Below are 24,709 nucleotides of genomic sequence, written 5' to 3'. Positions count from 1 at the left end.
GTATTTCAATAACTGTAACTTAATTTATTTTTGCGAGTTAGCAATTTATTTTTAAAGGTTGATTTAACGATATTTATATCTTCCAAATTATGTTCAATTTAATTACATACTGATAAAAACCAGCTTCCAAATTCTGTGACATTATCTGCTGTCACTGATGACCTTTCACGCATTTTCATCTCTTTTTTGAATTCCTCGTAAAACTTTTGCTTTACTTTGTGCAGTGATAACCCTTGCCAGTGAAACTAATGATATAGTACTGTAGAGTAAACATATTAAAACAATTCTGAAAGTCTGAATGCGAATTGTTAAAAGAAAAGGATTTAATACAGGAAAAAAAAAAAAAAAAAACTTACCTACCATTTGGGAGACTTTGTTTTGAAAAATTTTACAGCATCATTTTTAGCTTTGTAAACAAGCTTAATCCTTTTTTTAGAAAAGGTCAGGCTAATCCACAACCCGGTTAATCGGAAGTTTACTGTATTTTGTTTCCGTATTTCCTCGAAATAAATACTTAGCATCTCTTCAAAGGCAAATATTTTGCAATCTGAGGAATAATTTTACTTTTACTACGGCGGATACGTGGCATAAGGGATATCCCGCCTATGCTGGGATGCTGCATTTTGGCAGAGTTGCCAGCTTAAATTGGTAGATACAATATGAGCTAGACTTTACTGTCAAACCTTATAAAATTAGGTTAGGTTATTCGATAAGGTCATGGCAAAGGACGAGAGTTATCCGCCTACGAGGAGAGATGCTGTTGATTTTTCCGTTAAATCCTATGTGATCTATCCGACTTCGAATCTAAAATTTTCTGAAGAACACAAAAACCTTGTCTAAAACTTAAAGGTTTATTCAACTGCAAAAATGATGAAAACTTAACATCATAAACGAAAACTTAACGTCTTAGGTGGAAACATTCAAAGTGCTTTAAAGTAACAGCTATGCCGACACGGTGAAGAACACTTTCTTTTAAAGACAAAATCCATCTAGCCCTTTCGGCATATATCTCTATTCGCTAGATTCAGACTTTAGCTCCTACGTGTTTTGGACTTAAACTGGAAATAGAACAGGACTGGATCAGGACCGGAACAGGACTGGAACCGGAACAAGACGGGAACCGGAACAGGACTGGATCCGGAACAAGACGGGAACCGGAATCTATCATCCCCTGGCTTCTCACCCGGGCAGGTCTACTCTGACTCGAACTAAAATGAGCTGCGCCGCTACCAAGGAAAGCACCTCCTTTTATTGACGGCGGTTGCCGTTACTACAGGCGATTATGCAAATATTTAACATCTTTCTACCTAAGGAAAAAAAAAAGTGAACTTTCACAACAAAGTAAAACAATTGTAAAGAGCCTTAATATGCCAGTCTGTCTGGAGAAGTTACAGTTCTACCGGATCGTGTTACAGGTCTCACAGATTTATCATCTACGTTGAGTTTAAGTTCAGACGACGAATCTTGTTTTTCATTCTGCAGCTTCACGGGTACATCATTTTGCGTTACTTCTAAAGGATACAGAGTTCGAACTGCTCTAAGCAAAATTCCATTTCGGGTCTTTACTCTTGCAAGCCGATTTATTCCATCAGGTCCTGGAAGTAGTTCTATGACACGACCAAGTTGCCAAAAAAGTCTTTTGTTACTACTACCGATCTAAACAATATCATCCAATTTAATAGTAACTTTCCTTTCAGCTCTTTTATGAGAAACCTTGAGAATTCCCAAATATTATTTACGAAATCTATTTTTAAATGCTTCTCGTACAGTTTGAATATACTGAAATCTTTTTTGTAAATTACTTGATTTAATACCGTATTTTATATCCCGCAAACTAGTAGTTCTAATTTCTTTTAAAAAGTCGGCAGGAGTTAAAGCTTTAAATTCAGAATCGGAAAGAATTAGTGTCAACGGTCGGTCATTAAGAATCGCTTCACAGTCACACAGTATCGTGTACATTTCTTCATAATTTAAACAAGCATGTTTAAGAACTTTTTAAGGACTTGCTTCATCATTCCGATAAGACGTTCCCACCAACCACCCCACCATGGAGCACCAGGGGGAATAAATTTCCATGTTATTCGCTCATTGGCTGCCTGCCGATTAATTCGTTCAAAATCTATTAATTTGAATGCATTTGAAGCTCCTACAAAATTAGTTCCATTATCACTGTACACAGTTGTGGGTTTACCTCTTCGCGACACGAACCGATGAAAAGCCTGAAGAAACACTTCTGTAGATAGAGAAGTCAGCAACTCCAAATGGATCGCTCTATAAACGGCGCATGTAAAAACACAAATCCATGCCTTTTCTTTGTTTCTCAACAATAAAGGACCACAAAGGTCTATGACTTGAAATACTGCTGAATCATTTACTCGCTCTATTGGCGGTTGGGCTGATATGTGGTCAACAGGTACAGCAGAATATCTCTTGCAAGTAATGCATTTACTCAAAACAGAACGCACAGTTCTTATGCCTTTAACTGATTCAGTTTCTTCTACACGAATGAAAACTACTGCCGCATACGCTGCTTGACTGGCGTCACAGAAAACATGTATTGAACACTGTTTTGGCTGATATCGTATCCACCTTGGAATTTTAATGTTTTTCAAAAGAAAAATGTCTTTTACCCATTTCAAAAATTTACTTTTAATTTCAGTGTTAACGTCTTCGTCCCATTTTACTTTTGTTTCCCATGTACGCTGTAATAACATCTTGGGTAATATAAGGACTGGACATGTTATACCGATGGGATCAAATACTTTATGGGCTATTGCCAAAATACTTCTTTTCGTGACTTTCTCGAAACAAAGATTTTGCTACATTCGCATCAGTTTCTGTTTCTAAACTACAGTCGGTATATTCCCAACCCCGTAATTCAAATTTTCGTTCTGCCATAACATCTGAAGATACTTTCATGAAGCGCTGTAATTCATCTTCACTTCCGACACTTGTTACACAGTTATCAATATAGAAACTATTCATTAATTTAACAATAATGTCGGAAGGATATTTTACATCTGCATCATTTTCTTCCAAAATTGAATTTAGGTGATATTTAAATAACAGCTTCAAGTAAAAATGGACTACTGGTTACACCAAATACGACCCGAATATGACGAAAATGCTTCAATACATCTTCACACTTTATCCAAAGAAATCGGAGGAAGTTTCTGTCACTAGAATTCAGGCCAATTTGTAGAAAGGCCTTACGAATATCAGAAATCACCCCTATTTTTTCTTGGCGAAATCTATTTAAGATTGTAGGAATAAATGCAATAGGGTTTAATCCTTTTTCAAGACAATCGTTGAGACTCGGAGAACCCTTTGCTTTAGACGAAGCGTCAAATACTGGCCGTAACTTCGTAGTACTATGTTCCTTAACAACATGTCTATGTGGCAAATAATGATGGGGTAAATCTAATTCATTTACGGGTACTTCCTCTATTATACCCTCTTTGAGCCATTCTTGGATTATATTTTCATACTCTTGGCGAAGATTATCCAGTTCAAGTTGCCTAATCGTACCGTGCAACCTTTTAAGCGATAACTCAAAATTATCTGACAGGGGAGAGTGCCCTTCCAACCAAGGCAAAGACACTACAAAGCGGTTATCTTCTATTTTTACAGTATCAAGAAAATGTTGCCTGGTAGCCTCATACAATTCCAATTTACTCTTTTGTTCGGATGGGTCCGTAATACCAAGTGAGTCGAGGGCCCATAAATCAGAAATACAAGCTACTTTATTCAACATTGAAGTAACTAAGAATGTTGAACCTTCACTATTCAACTCCTCGGTTTTTCCCATAACCGCCATCCTAACTTTGTCTCAATAGCTACAAGACCGTTTGAAATTTGTTTACGATTTCCCGTTAATAATCATCCTGCAACATCGGCTCCTATTAAAATTTCTATAGGTCCTTCTAAACGATTTGTTAAACTTATTCCACAGTCAGCAAGCTCTTTAAGCCATATTCCTTGTCCAATAGAAGGTATATTATTACAAATAACAGGCTGACTTAACGTATCAAAATTACAGCTGTACGAGCCAGACGTATTAGATAAATGAATTTTGTAAACTTTATGTTCACACAAACTGGTCGTTGTACCACCAAATAATGCGTGGCTAAGGTATACCTATAACCCATATCTTGAGCTGTGCTTTGCAGAACATATGACCTTTGAGAACCAGTATCAATTATAGCTCGAGCCGAACGAGATTTTTTTTCTCCTTTAATTATTACTCTTATTGTTTGCAACAAAACTTTAGGAGACCTTGAAGAAATGTTGGCGAGTGTTTCAGCCTGATTTGGAGGCTGTTCCGTTGCCCTTGTCTCCCTCATTTGTGAATGGCCCTTACATAGAAAAATATGATGCCTTTTACCGCATGTAAAACAAACTGTTTTTAATCTACACCTCCTGACAGAATGTCCAGATTTCAGACACAGGTAACAACAGCATGTCCTTTGGACCAAAACTTCTCTTTCCGACAACGATAAGTTACGCGCTTGAAAACATTCCGCAAAACCACGATTTATAGTGGAACAAAATATGCAACCTTTTCTAGCTTCTTGAGAAGAAGTAAACAGTTCAGCTGCCGTAGGTGATTCGGGTTTAAAGATAAGTGAGGTTCTCTTATCTTTAAACCCGAATTTCCTTTCTTATTACCGTGAGCCAATCGATCGAAAACATTGAAAGATTTAGCTACTAAAGAAATTCTTTTCTCACTTTCAACTTCATCGCGCAAGAAACATAAAAGGCGCTCAAGGTCAGATTCCCTTTCTCTTAACTCGGCGTTTTCGCCGGTTAAACTTTCTGATCCTTTACGCGAAAACCTAAATCTCTCCCACGTTTTTAAGACTTCATTCGGCAATGCTGACTCTACCAATGGATATAATATCGCGCAATATTTGCCTCTATTTATTCGCAATATCTCCAAGGCTCTTAGATTAGATTTAAGTCATGTATAATTTCCGTAAAGAGTGTGTACTTTGTTTTTGAATAACAAGGGTTAACAAATCACGAATATAAATCTCCGTTAGTAATTCTTTGTTACCAAAACGCGTCTGCAATGCTTCAATTGCGTTCTTGTAACTATCGCCAGTTGGCGGAAAGCTTTTAACTATTTCCTCTGCGGGAGAATTCTTCTCCATAGCCTGTGCCAAATAAGCAAATTTATCATTATTATCTAATGTAGGATCTTTATCAATATTTTGGAATTGCCCACAGAATCCTAGCCATTTCTTCACGTTACCATCAAAGATAAGCAATTTAACCTTCGGAAAATGTAACATTTTATTCTGAACAAAGGACGGATCAATTAAAGTTACATTCAGGGTACCATAAGTGAGATCTTTTAGTTTACTTTCCATAAGTCTCCACCTATCAAAATATAATTCAGATTCATCCACTTCCTTAATAAGTAAAGTCTCATCTGTAATTTCTTTAAACATTAATTCTCGCATTTTCATTTCAGTATCAAGCAAAACTTTAGCTTTCTCGGCAATAACTTTTATTTTAATTAATTTTTTATCCTGATTAAATTTAGTTTCTTCATTGTCAAATTCATTACACGCTTTGCTAAATGATCTTCTGTATTGAGTTCGTGCTAACTTTAAGGCTTCCATGATTCAAAAATAAAAAAGTCGCTTACCTTGCAGACAATTTCCTGTCTCGGACGCCAAATGTTGATTTTTCCGTTAAATCCTATGTGATCTATCCGACTTCGAATCTAAAATTTTCTGAAGAACACAAAAACCTTGTCTAAAACTTAAAGGTTTATTCAACTGCAACTTCAAAAATGATGAAAACTTAACATCATAAACGAAAACGTAACATCTTAGGTGGAAACATTCAAAGTGCTTTAAAGTAACAGCTATGCCGGCGCGGTGAAGAACACTTTCTTTTAAAAGACAAAATCCATCTAGCCCTTTCGGCATATATCTCCATTCGCTGGATTCAGACTTCAGCTCCTACGTGTTTTGGACTTAAACGGCCGGACTGGAAATAGAACAGGACTGGAAATAGAACAGGACTGGATCAGGACCGGAACAGGACTGGAACCGGAACAAGAGGGGAACCGGAATCTATCATCCCGTGGCTTCTCCTCCGGGCAGGTCTACTCTGGCTCGAACTAAAATGAACTGCGCCGCTACCAAGGAAAACACCTCCTTTTATTGACGGCGGTTGCCGTTACTACAGGCGATTATGCAAATATTTAACAGATGCCTTCGTACAGGACTTTCTGAGAAAAACTGGCTTCTATTCACGTTACACCATGGAGGTAGGAAGTAAGATGGAGCTGCCCTAAACAAGTTTCTCCCGTTGCTCTGAAGCACCGGCGATCCCTACGTGGTGACCAAAACATTGGGTCATTTACCATTGAGTTCAACGGGATTTGACGCGTTCGAATGTAAATATTTTGTAATTAAGTCGTAGATATACATATAAATGTATATATTTTCTTTTTCTACAACACTTCAGAGTCCTAAGCATATGAAAACAACATATTTTTAAACAACATTTCATTCTGAACGGAATTAAATGCTATACTTTTCACAGGACAGTTTTCTCAAAATGGTTTAATTTGAATGAAATATTTTCGCAAGTTTTCGTTAATTACATTAGAATAAAAAATTAAGGTAATTCGATTTTATTCGGTTAAGGTAAAAAAATTAAGATCAAAGTTTATTGTATTATTAATATTAAAATTATGCATTATTTCTTTTCTATTTATAGAGCTTCTTCCTAAAATTCTTTCTTAAATATGACATGGTTTTTTGGCTTCTTTTAAATCGAAAAATGTAAGTCAATTTATAATTAATGCTCTATTCGGTTCATTTTAAATTAGAGAATTATTAGGAATTAGCGAAAAGGGAATAATTCTTTTAATTATACTTATCAGATTTTTTTTTTTTTTTTTTTTACCCTTCATTTCAACAATACATATTCCAAAACTCTTTATTACGTTCTTAAGTGCACATCTCATAGCATTTGCTTTACAATACCTTTTAGCAGATTGCTTTCCAATACAAACAATTCTTGCTTAAATAGTTTTATAACGTATTTGTAAACAGGATTTCAATTTATGTTTACAATTCAATATTAAGGTTATTATATATTTAGATAACATTTATAATCATTATAAATTAGATACATTTAATAATTAGATTTCTTCACAGTACTTTCACAGTTGTTTATAAGTGAATAAATTCTTCATTTCAAATACATTTATAAATAATTTAATGAATATTTATGTATTTTGTCAAAGCCAGATACATGCTTTTTGCAATAATATGCAACAATAATATATGGATGTGAAAAAAATTTGTTTTATTTAAAACATTTTGGCGTTTAGAAAATAAAATAAAAGTAGCGAATTCTCTATCAAGGGTATCGAAAGACGTATACAATTTTAAATGTACCGTAAGGTACTTTTCATTCTTTAAGCATAACATTTTTCTTAAAATCTATATTTTTGTAGTTCAACAGCTTAGAATTTTATAAAACAAATTCATAATCAAAATCGCGCTGTTGTTAGTTATCGAAAAATAACCAAGATGTGATTTTTGCGTAAATGTCACTAAACTATACAAATTGCTATTATCCATCACACTATGAATGTTTCTTTCATGAAAAAGTGTCCCTTTTTCGATTTGTATGGAACTGTCGTGTGTCGAAATACTATCAGAACCGTGTCAAGCGAGCTTCTGAATGTATACAAAGAACACACCATCTGGTGACCCAAGTTTCAAAGTAGTGTTTCACTTCTAGTGCCGACTTTCCCCTCCTTCCTTTCCTACCTCCATGCGTTACACATAGGGCAAACCACAAAAATTTACCATATATCTATTCGTTTCGCCTGCTTTTGAACCCAAAGCAGAATGAACTACCACCATTCAGCATTTTTAATTACTCGCGCGCTTGCTGGGCCCAGCGCTTATGTTCCTATCTGAAGTTTGTTATAAAATTCTTTGGCATTTAAAAATGGCAACATTTTTGATATTACATCAAATATTGCTCGCATCCGCCTACCACCGCAAACAATGAGAATAAATCTATCCTCAACTTTTCATATACACTGATTTGATAATCTTCACTAATAACAACAAAAAAAAAGCTACTTTAACATACTTTTTTTTTCTGGACAGTTTCTGTTAGGTATTGTAGATAAAACAATGTGCTTTTGTTTATCTGAACATAATTTAAGAATATAAAGTAATCTAATGACTTAAAAACATACTAATTAAATTATATCAATTTAAATCTATTCATCGCATGCAGATTTATTTTTGCTAATGAAGAATATTTTATTGATAAGTGTTTCAAATAGCGTAATTATAGGTTATGCTATTCGGAATGCGGTTGCACGTTTTATTACCACAAAACGCAATACCTTTTCAAACATTTTGTCACAATTATATACCGACAGACACATTCGATTTTTTTTCTACCTCATATTTTAAATTTCGCATAATCTTATTTTAAGAATGAAAAATATCTCTTCCGGTTTCCTATTCACTTCTCGCCACCCTTCTTCGAAGGATTTCAGTATTAACCCAATACGACATTTGTCCCTGACAATCAGCTTTCTCCACTCTAAGTCTTAATTCTTTAAAAGAAGTATAGCGATTACAATTTCCTCGCTTTCTATTTATAACTTAGTAGAGTAGTTCTAAATCTATAATAATCCGACTTCTCGGAATGAACACAATTTCATCGATAGCAGATGGATTAAGAACTGGACTGCTTTCCTTGTATCTACTAGCTTCCTGTTTTTCCTCAAGTTTTGGGTGCATCATCACCGCAGATTTTCCGGACGTTGTGAGGCACAATTACCAACCGCATATTACCAGTCCGCAGTCATAACATGATCCGTATTTAATTTCATTCAAAAGTTTTATTAAATTAAAATCGCACACTCGATTCCGCTTTAATATTATTTCGAATGGCAATATTACAAAAGTTTCCTGGGATATAATGACATGCTCATGATGCTTAATAACGTCTAAGGAAGTCCGTTTTTTTTTCCGTAACGGTCTAAGACTTGTTCGAAAGTGTTCGTCTACAGCGCCTGAACACATCGGCCATTTAATCCTTATATCACTTCAAAATATTGCTCAGGGTGCACAACAAGGGCGTAGACAAACATTATACGTGCGAAAAACGATGGGAAAATACACACACTTACATGACAGGACTGAACACATGGAATACAAGAACTTTTCCACCAAATGAGCTGGTAACACCGTAGGTACTGATTACATTTGTTGTGCCCTTTCAAGTAATAGTTCATTATAATACATACATGCAAGCAATAAATTACATTTATAAGTATTTAAATAACAATTATTCGTACATTGCTTCAAATTTAACATTTGCATTCCTTGACATAATTCCAAACATAATATCTGACGTATTTAAAACTTGTTCACTTATATTATCTCACATATTGTGTTTTGTTAATTAGATCTTATCGAACACAGTGTTTAAATAGATTGACAACATGCCTATTTTATTTTAGCTTAAAATTCTTATCAGTCTTATCGTTTTCTAATGTACGATAATTGCTCATACCATTAACCAGGTCATTTCATTGCTATTCTTTGTAGATGTAGGCGTTGTATATTTCGGTTATTCTTGGCATAATGCGTTTGCTCTTATTAAAAGAAAATCTATGATTTCTACTATGTTTTTGCCTGAAAACTTATCTCTTCGCATATATTTTAAATATTCATGAAATGCAAACGAGATCACTTCTCCTTCACAGACGTCAGGCACAGAAATGTTTCTTACGTATTGCCATCCTCTTACGCCGATACTGGATCCACGCTTTTGTTTCAGCTAGCATTCAGCCTTCCCTAACCACTATACCTTCTAGGGCGGCGTCTTAGGAAGATTGCAATTAATTCTTACTATTCCTGCATTGCTATTCTTAACTAGATATTACCGAAGACCGAAAATGCAGTTCCAAAAAACTCTTTTGAATAAATCCTGAGTTATACTACATCTTAAATTATTCTCATCAGTTATACCACTAAATAAAGTTAAAATATTAACTACTTTCTGCATATATCACATCCAAATTAAAAAGCGTCAAGCGATTTTTCAACTGATCGGAAGGACGTATACGAAAGTGGAAAGTTCCATTCATTTTAATCAATGTAATGTAATTAATGTAACTACACAATTATCCGAAAAGAAAGCCAGCATTATAAAAAAGGTGTAGTTTTAGTATTTATATATAAAAGAGTATAAAACTGATAAATATATTGAAAAGATTCGTGCTAGTGTGGGAAAACTAAGTAAATTTCGATGAATATTGAGTAAAAGTGTGAATAAAAAGTTTTCCAAGGCCTGGTTCGACAGAAATGGACTATTCAAGTCTATCACTGAGAAAGCCTAATTTTATTCAGCATCACAAAACAATTTTCAGAGAATGTTGGATTCAATAGAATAGTTTTGAAGAAATAAACCAAGAACACTGCGTACAATGAACAAGTTCATGATCTTAGCTATCATCGGTAAAAGTGTGTAACTCGTCATAATTCGGTGGATTTCCAGATATATCGAATTTAGTTTCGAAAACTGCCGTGTTGTGGAGAAAATAATAGTATCGACTGAGGTAAGACAAAAATTGTGGATATTTGTTAAACAGTTAATTTTTATTTCAAAATTTATACTTAATTTTCCCACACAGTCAGTTAGCTATTACAGAATGACTTTTTTTTGCTATTTTCTTAACCTTTTCCAGAGGGCTGAGACACATACGTCTTGTGCATTTTCTACTTAAAATGTAGTCTCAAGAAACTTCAGTAAATTATACAGATTTAAAATTTACTCTTTAATACGAAATATGACGCGTATAAGGCTCTGTTGATTTGTTTTTCCGCCTCTTTCTGTAAAAAAAGCTTATTAAATGGCCCTAATACATAATAAACTGGTCCCTATAGCCCTCGGGAAAAGGCCACAGTGAATGTGTCTTTTTTACGTTACACTGCAGATCGTTTCTCTCTTTTCATACTGATAAAATACAGAGAAAGATGATCAATATAAAAATTACTTCCAAGTTTTTTAAATGCAAAATGAATACAGCAAAATATTATGACGTAATAATAAATTCAGAAATAAAAATCTATAGTACGCGTATTTTATTTCATATGAATGATCATTGGCAATTATATTTTTGATGTTCTCCACGTATTCTTTTTTTGCTTCATTCTGCAACAGTTTTCAGTCTTCAGCATCACTTTGCAATATTTCATTGATGTGTTTGTTCTATTATTTTTCCTTCGCTATATGCATTCTAATTTTTACGTCAAACACAGACGTACAGATATCATCTTGCACTGATATTTAAAAGCAGAAGTTTCGTGAAACAAATACAAGTATGTAATCACATGCCGTCAGTGTTACAGCTATTTTGAGATAATGAAAACATTTCCAAACAAAAGAAGCTGGAAAAAAAATCAAAGTAGAGGAAAAGGAAATTAAATAAAAATCTGAAATCTCCGTGATTACAGTGCTCAAAAAGTTTACTAAAGTTTCAAAAAGTTTAAAAAAATAAAAATTATCAAACTCATAAAATTAAAAAAATTGCCACTTGATTTTCGAATGTAAATTCCAGCCTATTAATTTAATAATTCATCTTCCAGTAATTAAAATTATAAAAGACAAAATAATACATTAAAAACGAGCTCTTTAAAACAGTAATGCCAGACCGTAGAAAAAATAACCGCCTCTGATACAACCCATCATAAATTAAAGCAACATGGAGTCTTGTGCAGTTTATTTAATAAAGGAGAGGCTTAATTATTTATAACAAGAGTTTTTAATTACTTCCCTGGATTGTTCACACATGCAGTTTCCGGTAATTATTTCTCTTAAGTAAAATGGTAGCCAGGATGTAAAATCTGGAAACTAAAAAATTGGAAAAAGCTTTTTACGGCGGTGTTTAATATACGACAGTATTATTTGAATGATATGAAATTAGGAAAGTGTGTGCATTTTCTCATGACAACGCGTGTGCCTTGAACACAAAAAACTGCGATGAAACTTCTCATCATAGCGACTTCTTCTCTCTTTTGCCCATAAATAACAACTAATATGGCTACACTAGGCCTTGACTACACCAGAGCCATAAAAAGGAATATTGCAGTAAGCGTTTGAAACTTCGTGACGCTAAACCCATTTGAAAAATTGCAGACGTTCTTCAAGTATGCTCTTTAGGAGGCCATCTGGATACAGAGACAACTCCAGAAAAAAAAAAAATTTTCTTCGGTACAAAGCGAAATCCTCTCATGCATCCGAAACCTCTACACATGAGCTTCTTTTACTTTTTTCCTTGTTAGAGACCAAGGGAAAAAATAAAATGCTGACAGGTAAAATGGGTCTCAAAGAAGGAACATAATTGTCTCCTTCCAAGGCTAAACAGGATATGACGAGTTTTTAAAGAAGATCGAAGCATTGTTTATTTTTTATTTGTTACTATAAGGTGTTCTCATCTTGTCTTTGTATGTGATTAACTTCCTATCCACGTTAAAACAGAAGGTTGTTAAATACGAAATTTGACTCTTAAAATATGATAGAAAGTTAACATGAAAATTGGTATTGGAACAGGCACCTGATGTCCAAGAGTTTTATTATGGATAATTAAAAAAAAGGACGAGAATTTTTAGAATATGTTAATTAAATTATTCTCCATGCAAAATTTTGCATCTTTCTAACATTATGAGAAGTTTTATGAAATACCTTCTTTTAATGATCACTGTAAAGCTACTATTATTCTTATTACCTGCAACTTTCTTTTGAATTTAAAAGCATTCCTCATCATGTGTCACCAGTTTTTATATACGCTTGTCATAGAAGTTTGCCGCCTCGTCAAGCAGTCAAAAGAAGAATCAACAAGTACCAGACTCTTCTCTCCTTACCCAAAGCATCTAGCTATTCGACGTTCCTAGAATTTCTAACGGGAATTGAGTACAGCATTATCTCTTAAGCAGCATTTTTACAGAGAACGATAAATTTTAACTGCATTTTAGATTTCAGATTGTAAAAATTTAACAGCAATGTTAATGTGGCTGTTGCACACAAGCTACACAAACAGGACTGGGTGAAACGAACAACCGCTAGGATAAATAGTACGTAAATAAATTTTATATAAATATAAGTTTTTCCATTTTTATTTCCATGTTCTTCGGAATTTTGTCAGAAACAGACGGCGTATTTATTGAACAAAAATGAATCACGAAGTCCGAAAGAAAGAAATCTACTCATGAATCGTTTTTTTTATGATATTCGATTCTACGATATTCTTGACCATGTAAATTTTCTCCTTATAAATTATTCATTAAATTTCGCTTGTAATATACCAAAGTCGAATTATAAAACACTTTCTAGAAAAAAAAAATTTCCGAAGCTTGTGTTTTTGGAAGATGCTCAAAATCGAAATTCTTAAATATGAAACTTTATAATGTATAAGATGAGTATTTTCCCTGAAAACGCATTTCAGGAAATCATATCCTATCCGTTTTATATGCACAGTTTAATATTTAAAAATATATTTAGATAATTTATCCTTTATTTTTTACGTTATAGAAAAACATATATGTTTAAGATACGGCAGTTAGATTGCTTAATTATCTTTCTTTTAGAACGTCGTCAACATATTAAACTCTAATGGATGAGGCTATTCCCCATGTAAAACACCATCAAATGCAAACTTGTACGTATGAGGTTATGTATGAGGTTATGTATGTACGTATGAGGTTATGTAATGTTACGCATGAGGACAAAACGGTACTTGAGTCAATTACGTAAATTATATGCTTAAGAGAAAACTTAATTTTGCAAATGAAAATTTAAGTGTGTCACAATTAAACAGAATTGTGATGCGGAATACACACATTTATGTATATATGTATTTATTTGTTCTTTAAATATTACTTGTATATGAACAATAAACTTGTAAGTTAAATCAACAAAGAAATGTTTCGAAAAGCGTTCATTTTCTAACTCCTTCCACCTTAAACAAACGAAAAAGGGATCTAAATAAAGCATTTTTATCGATCTATCTGATAATATCAGCAGAGAATAAAAGAGTATATCTTTTTCCATGTAAAGATAAAAAAATATTTCGTGGTCGCCAGATCGAGATACCAAGATGTATTTGCAATAGGGATATATTCCTTGGATAGCTTTACGTACCTCAGGGCATTTAAACAACACGGTTAAAAATATAAAGACAATTGTTATTTAAACCAGTTTCTTGATTTGCGATAAAAACATTAACTTTTTTTTTTTTTTTTTTTTTTTTTTCTGTAGGGACGGTAGAGATTTTCTGTTATGCGAAGCAAGGTATTCTCGTCGCAAATAATAATAATTCCCCCCCCCCGAAAAAAACCCTAAGTAAAACACTTATTTGAAAAGGAAAACGCGTTCGAAATAGGTCAAATTCTTCACCGAAAACAATCAGTAATACTCTAAATAAATAAAATGTTTTACAGCAATTTTTTTTTAAGATTTGATTCTGTTTAGATTTCAAAATAATAGTATAAAAAGATAATTTAATTTTGTTTTAGTCATACGTTTTCTTTTTACAATAAAAAAACGGACTTTCGGTACATTAAGAAACATTTCTACATTTTGCGTTTTATGCACAAACGATGGAAATCTGAAGTTGCATATACATTTTAGCAATAACTAAGACATTTATTCTCTGTATGCACTAAATCAACATTTTCAATTAAAATATTACTTGTGTCGAAAGCTGTTTAAAATTAATCAACTTATAGCAAAAATGTGGTTCAAAACTCGCAATTATTCACTTGCACAAAATCAAAACTGTTCGGTTATGATCCGAAATTGATTGCAGTCACTTTAGAGTACAAACTATCATAAAGCAATGCGTGTTTTAGCCATTTTGTCCTTCAGCAACACAAATGGTACTCTTCTCGTTTTTTAATCAATTTTAGCAAACTACACGATTAGCAAACTACTCTAAGAACGAAACGCTAAAGAATATCCATGTTGTGTAAAGGGGAAAACCATGAAAACCCTGTCAGAACAGGGAACTAGTACTTGTCGTGTAATTTAATATTGAATATGAACAAATAACACTGATTTGTCGAGAAAAATTATAAAGTTCCCTATAATCTCTTGCAATTACATTTTCACTTTTAAATGACGATCATATAAAAGAATTTAGTTAATGCCTACGCAATATGCCATGCAAGTTCATCATACTCATATACATTTTTACATTTGTTAATTTTTAACAAGAAAGTAGTAGTATTGCTTTAGCTCATTTCATATAAATTGTTAAAAGATTCGGAAATTTGCTAATTAGTTAAAACTAGGTAATCACGAATGCTTCTTTATAAACCACATTCTTCTTTTAAAATCACATTTGAAAACGATTTAAAGCTTTATGTTTTCAATAATTTCCTGATGTTATACTAAAAACATTATAATGATTTATTATTTTAACAAAAATGTTACACCTTAAGTAAAATACGTTTAGTTGTAATTAATGTTTATTACTTTCGTTGTGCATATATGCCTGACTGTCAAGCATGGACAAATGTAATACAAAATCTGTTCACACACTTTTTAGACGATTTTCATTGTATTTACAGAAATATTTTACCTGAAGTTTTTGTGTTTTAAATGTTCCATTTGATAACCCTTATTCTTCACTACCTTTCTACACCGTAATTTCCAAGACAATACAGTCTTTTCTAGTATCGGAAGAGGTATTTTTTCCCGTCCTTCTTGAAAAGCTTTCTGAAGTCTAAGGAGGGTTGTGGCTCAATGTTTGGACATTCCACTTTATAAATCCAAAAGCGCAAAAAATCCATGCATGATACATCACAAGATTCAGTACGGATATGAGTGAAGTATATATGGCTTTGATAACTTGTTTCTTGTTCCAAAACCTATTTCTGATAATATGTGGAGTTGATCTTAACATTTTTCTCCGCTCTCTTTATTTTAAATTTTCCGCTATATGAAAGAAAGAAAAAAAAAAAAAAAAAAAAAAAAAAAAAAAAAAAAAAAACAGCAACAATCATAAATCCCTTCGACTAACTTTCTTTAGATTCTCTGAACCATGTTTTAAGATTTTTTTCACCTCTTTGATAATAAATTAATCTCTTCTTATTGCAGCCATTTAAATACATTCATCTATCCTGACAACATTTTTTCATTTTTGTCCGGATAAATGTTTTTCATAAAGAATTCTGTACCGTTTTTTGCTTTCGGAGATATGTTATTTCGCTTTTTCAAGAATCAAATCAGTATTAATCACTATGTTTACAGTTGAAAGTCCGCATTTTAATTTTTCAACTCTCCTTTGACTTGATGGATTTTCTCTTCACATTAAATATCTTACCTTTGCAACATTCGAAATATTCTGGTTTTTCCTTGGATATGTATTTGGAACAATATTTCCAAAGCCAGACTTTGACGTTTTCTCCCTTCCTTGTTGACAATACTACCTAGCGTAGCTTCACATACTGAAAATCTATGGCTTTCACAGCATTTTGTTATAATTAGATACGGATAATTTTCTTCACAAAGACCACAAACGTAGCCTTCCATCCATTGCTTCTTTCAAAGGGCCATTTTGCATGAAAGAAAAACTGTCAAGTAGCAGACGATAATTTATACTTTCAAAGATTTCAAAGATATAGCTAAAGTTTAAAAAAATTTCCAAGCAGATTTTTTTTTTTTTTTTTTTTTTTTTTTTAACAGCAAAGCAAAACCGTCTAAGAACAACCTTTGTACTGCCCATACAAAACTTTTACCATACAAACTAGCTTCAAAACTTCCCAGGTTACTGCCTTCTGCTTGGGGTAGTCAGAATAGGGGTTTATAAGACAATGTAAGTATTTATTACAGTAAAGCACCAATGTCGTTTACTTTAGATGGTATAACTTCGTGGACGACTTTCTTGGGCAAATGGCTCTCATGGGTTTTGTAAATACCACTTGAAACTTACAAAAACCCTATAAGTTCAGTTTACAGGAATTGAAGCCGAAACTGAAGGCACGTGTTCAAGAATCTCAGCTAATGAGGCAGTGGTGGGAGGAAATAGGTTTCCGAATTTTCTAAAACGTATTTCTCTCAAATTCCCTAAAACACATTATTAATATTTCTGATCTCACAAAAACACCTTCATGACCGTATGGTGCGGCATTAACAAAATGCATGTCAACTATATTTATAAAATCCAGTAATAGATACAGAATATAAAACATTTTTCCGGGAAGTATCCTGAAGCGGGATACTATTGAAATGCGATATTGTACCGAACACTCCGGAATATTTGACTTCTTTATAAGAGGTGTAAAATGAGACCAGAATTACTATGAGTGGAATTTAACAGATCTCCCTTTCGTTTTTATTTAAGTTTGATTTTATTTCTCTTCTGTATAACCAATTGCGGAAGATACAACACATCAAACAGATTTGCTGTCGACGTGAAGACAACGCAGAACTTTAAGTTAACATTAATTAATTTAATAACTTCACATTTTAAACAATGACAAACAAAGATTAAATGTGAGATTTTCTAATGGGAACTGACTTGTACAGGGTGACCCAAGAGAAACTAAACCGAAAGGAAGTGAAGGAAACAAACTGTACGGGGATACTCTACAAGCAGATGAAAGACAAAAGCCTATTTACGCGGATTCCTCCATCTCCACAGGCACTGTTGGAAATGTTGACCATCAAGATGCTGGCACGGTTTGGCTCAATGAATCATGTTCATATTCAGTACGACTTGTTGTAACTTGTCCCGCTGGATGTTGGTGATAGCGTTGCATGAGTCAAGAGTACGTAAACTGTTTTGGCAAACCTTGCCTTTTAGGTTGCCCCATAATTAAAAAAAAATTGAATAGTTTAGATGACCGTGGAGGCCATATATCTTTCCAGACAGTTCTGTCAGGTGTGAAAACTTAGTGCACTGCTTCCAAGGAGGCATGTGTTGTGTGATCGTCGAATACACAAACGCCTTTCGGTTTCTCTTCTCTTTCTCTCAATTTATAACGAGCCATCTTGTATTTATATATATGCCGTGAAAAGGACAGAAAAACCACTCAAATGGAAGCCGAATCCAAAATGATATACTAGCGCTCCACGTCTCAAGCTTATAGTCCCTTAGAAAACCCAAGCCTTCGCTAATCTGTATGCCTAAAATACCGAAACGCCGTTCGAGATCCACATCAATTTCCTTCCCTTCCCGTGCATTAACTCACAAAGACATACGAAGATTTCAAATGTTACGCGAAACCTAAAAGATAAGAAACCTCAAATAAATCCTTTTAGGAAAAGCTGTCTGCAATAAATTCATATAATGCATTTTGGGAAACTGTACCTACTGCTCCATACCTTAGGGAGAGGGAAGAAAACAACATCGCAGTCTCGGGCGGTTGTGGTTGTTTGTATAAAATGTTGTCCCGGGCGTTTCGGCCTTCAAAGTGTTAACAGGCGAACTGTTTTCGGGAGAAAGCCCTGTGAAGTGTCTAGTTTGTAATTACGTCTCATGGGATGCGCCAGTAGTCTCAAACTGAAACTACAAGCGGGCCAAATGCACAATCTGAAAGTACGTGACGGCCGCAATTAAAAAAGAAAAAAGAAAGAGCCTTTTTTTTTTGTTGATAAAACAAAATTTATTATTTAAATTAAAAATTTTTTGTCGTTATTTAATTTCACATTTTTAGACGTTTGAAAATTTGTAAGTTTTTATATTTTGTTTTCAGTTTAAATTACGCTAATGAATAATTAAAAGCTTTAGAATTATTTGAAATGCATTTCACTCGAAAAACATAATATTTAGCTATCAATAGGTTTGATTTATAAAGTGCAACCAATAAAAATGCCTTGTACGTAGCAAACTTTAGATTTCAGTCAGAAAGTAAGTACAAATTAGAATATTTTTCTTTGCGATATAAGTATTAATTATGTATGTTTTGATAAATACTGAGTATTCGGTCCGCATTCAATTTGAGTTTGAGACTACTGATGTAGACGACTGAGCTTTTCGAAAGAGAATTGCATTCGATTAGTTGGTACGGTACTAACGGTTGTTGTACAAAGGTTTGATTAGTTGGTACGGCACTTTTAATCAAATATGTAAACCCTGCTTCTAACAAATTGAGATAATGTTGTAGTTGACTATAAACACTTTCTAATGCTTTGACCTGTGTCAAAATAGATTCTTCATTAGCAAAAGGTACTATTTGAGTTTTAAGGATATTGAGGGATGTCGTAAGTGTGCATGCAAGATAATAAGGGGCTTAGGATTAAGACACTACTGCTTTAACTGGCTTCCGCGTCAAATATGAGTTTCAAACCCGGACACTGAAATTATCTGTCATAAAAAGGGAAAATTGCAATTCGCTGGAAAATTAAGTTTGTTTAATTTAAAAATAAGACCATAGCGTCAGACGCAGTCAACATAAAAAAAGACCGTTTTACTTTTGGTCTCACACGGCAAAAAGACACTGAAGGTGTAGAAACTAAATTAATTTATTGTGGACGCTATGCTGAGTCAATATATGGGATGATTTAATAATTTAAATGATGATTTCAGAATGAATTAAGCATAATTTAATTCGAAATAATAAAAGAAGACGTTACTTTGTTGTAGCGAAGCTTAGTTTTTCTAGACTGGCCACAAATCCATTATTCTGCTAGGTTCCAAATGTTGTAAATTAATCAAGCATTTGAAAATAAATAAATAAAATGTTTTTTCTTATTCACTTCTGGCAACCCTAAAAAATGTCAAGACATACGGGCGTCTAACACGTCAACTATGTTAATCACGTGATGTTAATATATCTCATCATCTTCTTGTTCTATAGTTGTTATTAAGCTTCTGTATGTGCTTGTGTTAACATTAATGTATCTATCGCTTATTTTAGCTGCAGTAGAATAAATATGTTATTTTGTGTTTAAATCTGCATCGTATTATTTATGGATAAATCCCTCATATCATCATCAACAATAGTTTCGGTGACTCAACTGCTGCTACTGAGTGCACAAAAGATAAGCTGATTTTGCTATCTTTATTCTTCACCAAATGTAAACAAATATGGCTGCTATGGTAAAAAATTATGCTTAGTCGCACTTAAACAACTTTTAAATTGTTTCATAAATACACATAACATATTATATATATATATATATATATATATACACACAATATGTTTATATTTATAATACTTTTGGTGCGGCCGATTGCAACCAAAAAGGGAGGTGCACAACTTACATGTTATAGCAGTCCTATATATAAAATTTCAACGTTCTGAGGCTACTCGTTTTTGAGTTATGCGAGATATATACGTACGTACGTGTACAGACGCCACGAAAAACCCTCTTCTGGACCCATTTTAAATCAGTTTTATAATTTTTTTTGGGGAAAAGAGTCCTTTATTCTGTTCTTACGTACACATGTCACGCAAAAACATTAATTGTATTCGAGAGCGATCAAAATGGATATTTTCGGTTGAAATATGGTACCCGGAATTTCTCGTGATTACAATACTTCCTTTACTCTGTACAAGGAATACTCGTATAAAGCAAGAAATCACCTTTGATTGCAGTTTCGTTGGATCATATCGCAACTTTATCAAAGTACTAACTGTCACATGAACACAGTTGTATTGCATTACGAAGAATATGCAGTATTTGGTCGAAATACATACACGGAGAGTTAAAACTTCTATTATAACCATAATGACAATGCTTCTATACAGTTGGCGTGAGTTTTCAATGAAATAGCAATGGAACTTCTTTATTTAGTTAGTATTAAACCGCACAAAGTCATTTTCCTTCAGTACTCGATTTCAAAATAGCCAAAAGACTTGGATATTGATTAATTACTGGCCATTTACGCTGGATTCGCACCGAGGACAAAGTTCAATAGGCCACCCTATTTGATCTCAATGCGCCAATAAGACACACCGAAAACAACATAACATGACCATGATAAACAATTTTTCATTATGTTTATTTTAGTTATACTAAAAATTTGTTTTGGTTTAACGTTAAAAACGTCTTTTGAGTAGTCGTTCCAAATCTTTTGCGCAGTTAAGTTACCTTGCAACTTATTATCTATGTGACTTGAACAGAGTTGAAGCTGCTCAAGATAAATAGCTCTATTTTCCACACAGTCTTGAAAACAGCCAGTCTCCAGAACATCGTCATTAGAGATGACGTAGGATATTCATCAAATTAAAATTGTATTGATTAATGACTGAGTGATTTAAAACAATAATAGCTCTTCTTAATAATTAAATCTTCCATTTAATTTTTTAAATGATGTAACTGATTGCTAGAAATTAAATACGTGTAATATATATCCTATTGATAAATTATGAATATATGTAGTTTATTTGTTGTAATTAACAAAAGGTGTTTCTTATACCGTGTATTATGTACCTCATCATAAAATCGTTCGAGTTTTCTCAGAAAAAATAACCGATGACTTAGATCATTGTAGATACTTTAACAAAGTTGTATAGCTACAAGTAATTCCAAATTTATTGAAACTTATCATGACTAACGACGAACATGGCAAGCCAATTCATTAATGATGAACTGAAAATTTAATTTCGAAATGTTAAAGTCTCTTAGTCATCTGCGGCTCAAGTCTTAATGAAAACTACGAGTAATGCTATTTAAAAATTTTACAGTTTCCTTGAGTTAAAATGGTACGGTTTTCTGGAAAAACCAACAAGGCACACAGTTGTCGTCATATGAGAATGCCCCATATCATGGATAAATTACAGACAACCATACGCCTTTTGGTCGATATTGTGGGTCTGCAATAAAGAATCGGCCTCCGAGGAAACTGCTTTGCTTCATCTCTTTTCTTATTTACCGAATTTGCCTCACGCCGATTTCTTCGGGAAAGTTGTTAGTGACTGACTGCCGTACCGGTGGCATATTTCACAAGTGCACGTCTGTGTAGCCACCGAGGGAGTGGTTTCTAGGATGGACCAATGAGCATCCAGTAATGTTTCTTGCCAGGTCACATGACCTTTCGCGTGCTTTAAGATTTAAGCAGGATGGTTGAAAATATTATGCCACGCAATTTTCTGTACAAAATAATTAAAGCATCGTCGATTGCTTCTGAAACTTTTCATTGCGAAGGTAGATTAAATATAGGAAATTATGAAGATTTCACTACCTGGTTGAGATAAATACAAACACATGTTGGATACTTCGCAAAAATATCGATGTGAAAAATTACTTAATAAGTGGTAAATAAGATGAAGAAAGAAATATGTGATAAACATCTGATCCCAAATGCAATCTTTACATAAAACTATGCGTATGAGAAAAATATTGACACCAATTATATATGTAAATAGAAGTCAGCACTTTTTATTGCAATCTATATAAAAAAGATGTTCTATAATAATAACCAACGCAGAATTTTATTCAAAGTGAACTTTACTAATTTGCATTCGTATACATTTAGTGCATTAAATTTCACATTTAATAAATGCTCACTCTGTTCTATAATAATAACCAACGCAGAATTTTATTCAAAGTGAACTTTACTAATTTGCATTCGTATACATTTAGTGCATTAAATTTCACATTTAATAAATGCTCACTCTGTTCTATAATAATAACCAACGCAGAATTTTATTCAAAGTGAACTTTACTAATTTGCATTCGTATACATTTAGTGCATTAAATTTCACATTTAATAAATGCTCACTCTTAAATGTACTGTCTACACAAGAAATACTCATCAAACAGAGTGAATTTATCGTATTCACAACGAATATATTCAATTTATTTACATATAATTTTTAATGTTAACAATGGGTATAATCAGATCATATGTGTTCTGAATCTTACACTTTAAAAATCAAAAGAATGCAAGCATTGAAATAAGAAAATACTAGATTCATTGTAACACTTTCAGTCATTCTCTGCTCAATTAAAAAAATATACACTTGAATTCTCTTAATCCACATAATATGCCGTGAACATCAATCCTAATATTAATGCGTGATAAAAATCGTGAAAGTGAAATGTCAGCGATTAATCGAACTCAGAAAACGAAAGCACTACGAGATTTTCTACTATTACGCCATATATTTATAACTGCGAAACAAATGTAAATTAAAACGTAAACAACATACGCTCACATGCACGAAGATTTAGCTTCACAAGAGCAATAGCAGCTCATTGGTCCATTTTCGAATCCCCTCCCTCAGTGGCTACGCTGATGTGCACTTGTGAAATATGCGTACCGGAGGGCTCGGGTTTGAATCTCGGAGAACGCATGCAATTTGTCTGTTCTTTCATAGGAGGCATAATACAAGGGACCACCTGTTTGGTGGCTGCATAATAAAGAGACCACCGCTTTCGGCCTTAGTAGCGGCCAACTCTTATAAACGGCTACAGCCCGCCATTGCAGGGGGGGGGGTAGGAGGACTTTTATTCCTTTCCATAAACAATGAAAATGGCGATTTAATTTTTATTGCTGACCGCAATGAATCCATGAATTACAAACAATGAAAAAATTAACTGCAGAAATTGTCATTAATAAATAAAATTTCACTTTACATTTTACTGTTTTCAAAACATAAAAAGTATTTGCCATGGAATTGTAAAAGTATTTGATATCGATCATTGCATGACATTATCTTGCATATGATTTATATGCAGAAAATGTTAAACGATGACTCTTTACTGTAAACACACACACACACACACACACATATATATATTCAGTCGTATCTACTCAAATTACCTTAAATTCTAAATATGTGTAGAGTTTTAAAAATATATTTAAATATCAGCGAAATAATAATGAATATTCACTAACGTTGTTCCACTAACCTTTTTCACTTACATTAATAACCGAAGTTTGAAATCTCAAATTTATAAATAATATTATTGCATTAACAAATAGACGAATTTTAATTCAGAAGGACGCAACGTTTCGTATTAAATCAGAGTTCTTATAAAAAATAATGCGTCTAAATATTTCAGTAAAAAACTTAAAAGACTTCGAAAAGAATAAATAATTACTCACCGAGAATGATTACTGTCATAAAAAATAATCCCGCAGCCATTTTTTCCGTCATCCCTCCAGGCACTAGCTTCTACGTACGCTCGGTGGCAAAACGTCTAGAGACCTGGGCGATTTTCGCGCGATCGCTCGTGGTGCTCGAAACGTCACTGTTACGTCACTCCTCCTTTTTACTGCGCAGGACCGCGAATATAAAAAAGCACTTTTACAACGCTGTGTTGAACGCGTTTTTATCCTTTTGTCTAATCAGACATTTAATATTAGCTGATAAGCGTTACCGAACAAGAGGGAAAGCTGATTCCGGTTTCTCTTTTATCTATAAATGCATTTTATTTTTCCTTGAGACAGCTTCTAAATTCCACCTCTTGAAGTAATTACGATGAACGTGCTTCACGTCTCTCGTGAAATCAGAATATTTTCGCTGAGTGTTAGAGTTTTTGTATTACGTTTGTTTCAAGTAGTAACGACATTTTCATCTCTTTCCTTCCCGATTTCAAACACAACTTTCGAAATCGGCGGCAAGAGTGCGCATTTATTGTTATTGTGCATATGTGCATATATACGCATGCCTTTCTAGAGGAAAGCCTAAACTGAGAACACTAGCTAGATACATTAGAAAGCATGTCGACATGGCGAAGAATATAG

General features: G+C 33.4%; 1 protein-coding gene across 2 annotated transcripts in view; it reads right to left on the bottom strand.

The window, feature by feature from the left end:
* The window catches only part of LOC118202239 (xaa-Pro aminopeptidase ApepP-like), a 268,101-nt gene extending 243,875 nt beyond the window's left edge, over window positions 1-24,226 (bottom strand). For both annotated transcript variants that reach the window (XM_085818600.1, XM_085818601.1), the window contains exon 1: window positions 24,068-24,226. In XM_085818600.1, coding sequence (XP_085674726.1) covers window positions 24,068-24,119 — 52 coding nt within the window. In that variant the 5' untranslated portion in view covers window positions 24,120-24,226. The remainder of the gene's footprint in view (window positions 1-24,067) is intronic.
* Window positions 24,227-24,709: the final 483 nt, after the last annotated feature.

The sequence above is a fragment of the Stegodyphus dumicola genome, chromosome 6 (genome assembly GCF_044657685.1).
Source record: "Stegodyphus dumicola isolate Sdum_Otavi_A_Nest chromosome 6, ASM4465768v1".
NCBI classification, from domain to species: Eukaryota; Metazoa; Arthropoda; class Arachnida; order Araneae; family Eresidae; genus Stegodyphus; species Stegodyphus dumicola.
Note: the sequence above shows the minus strand (reverse complement) of the source record. Positions and strands in the feature narration are given on the sequence as shown.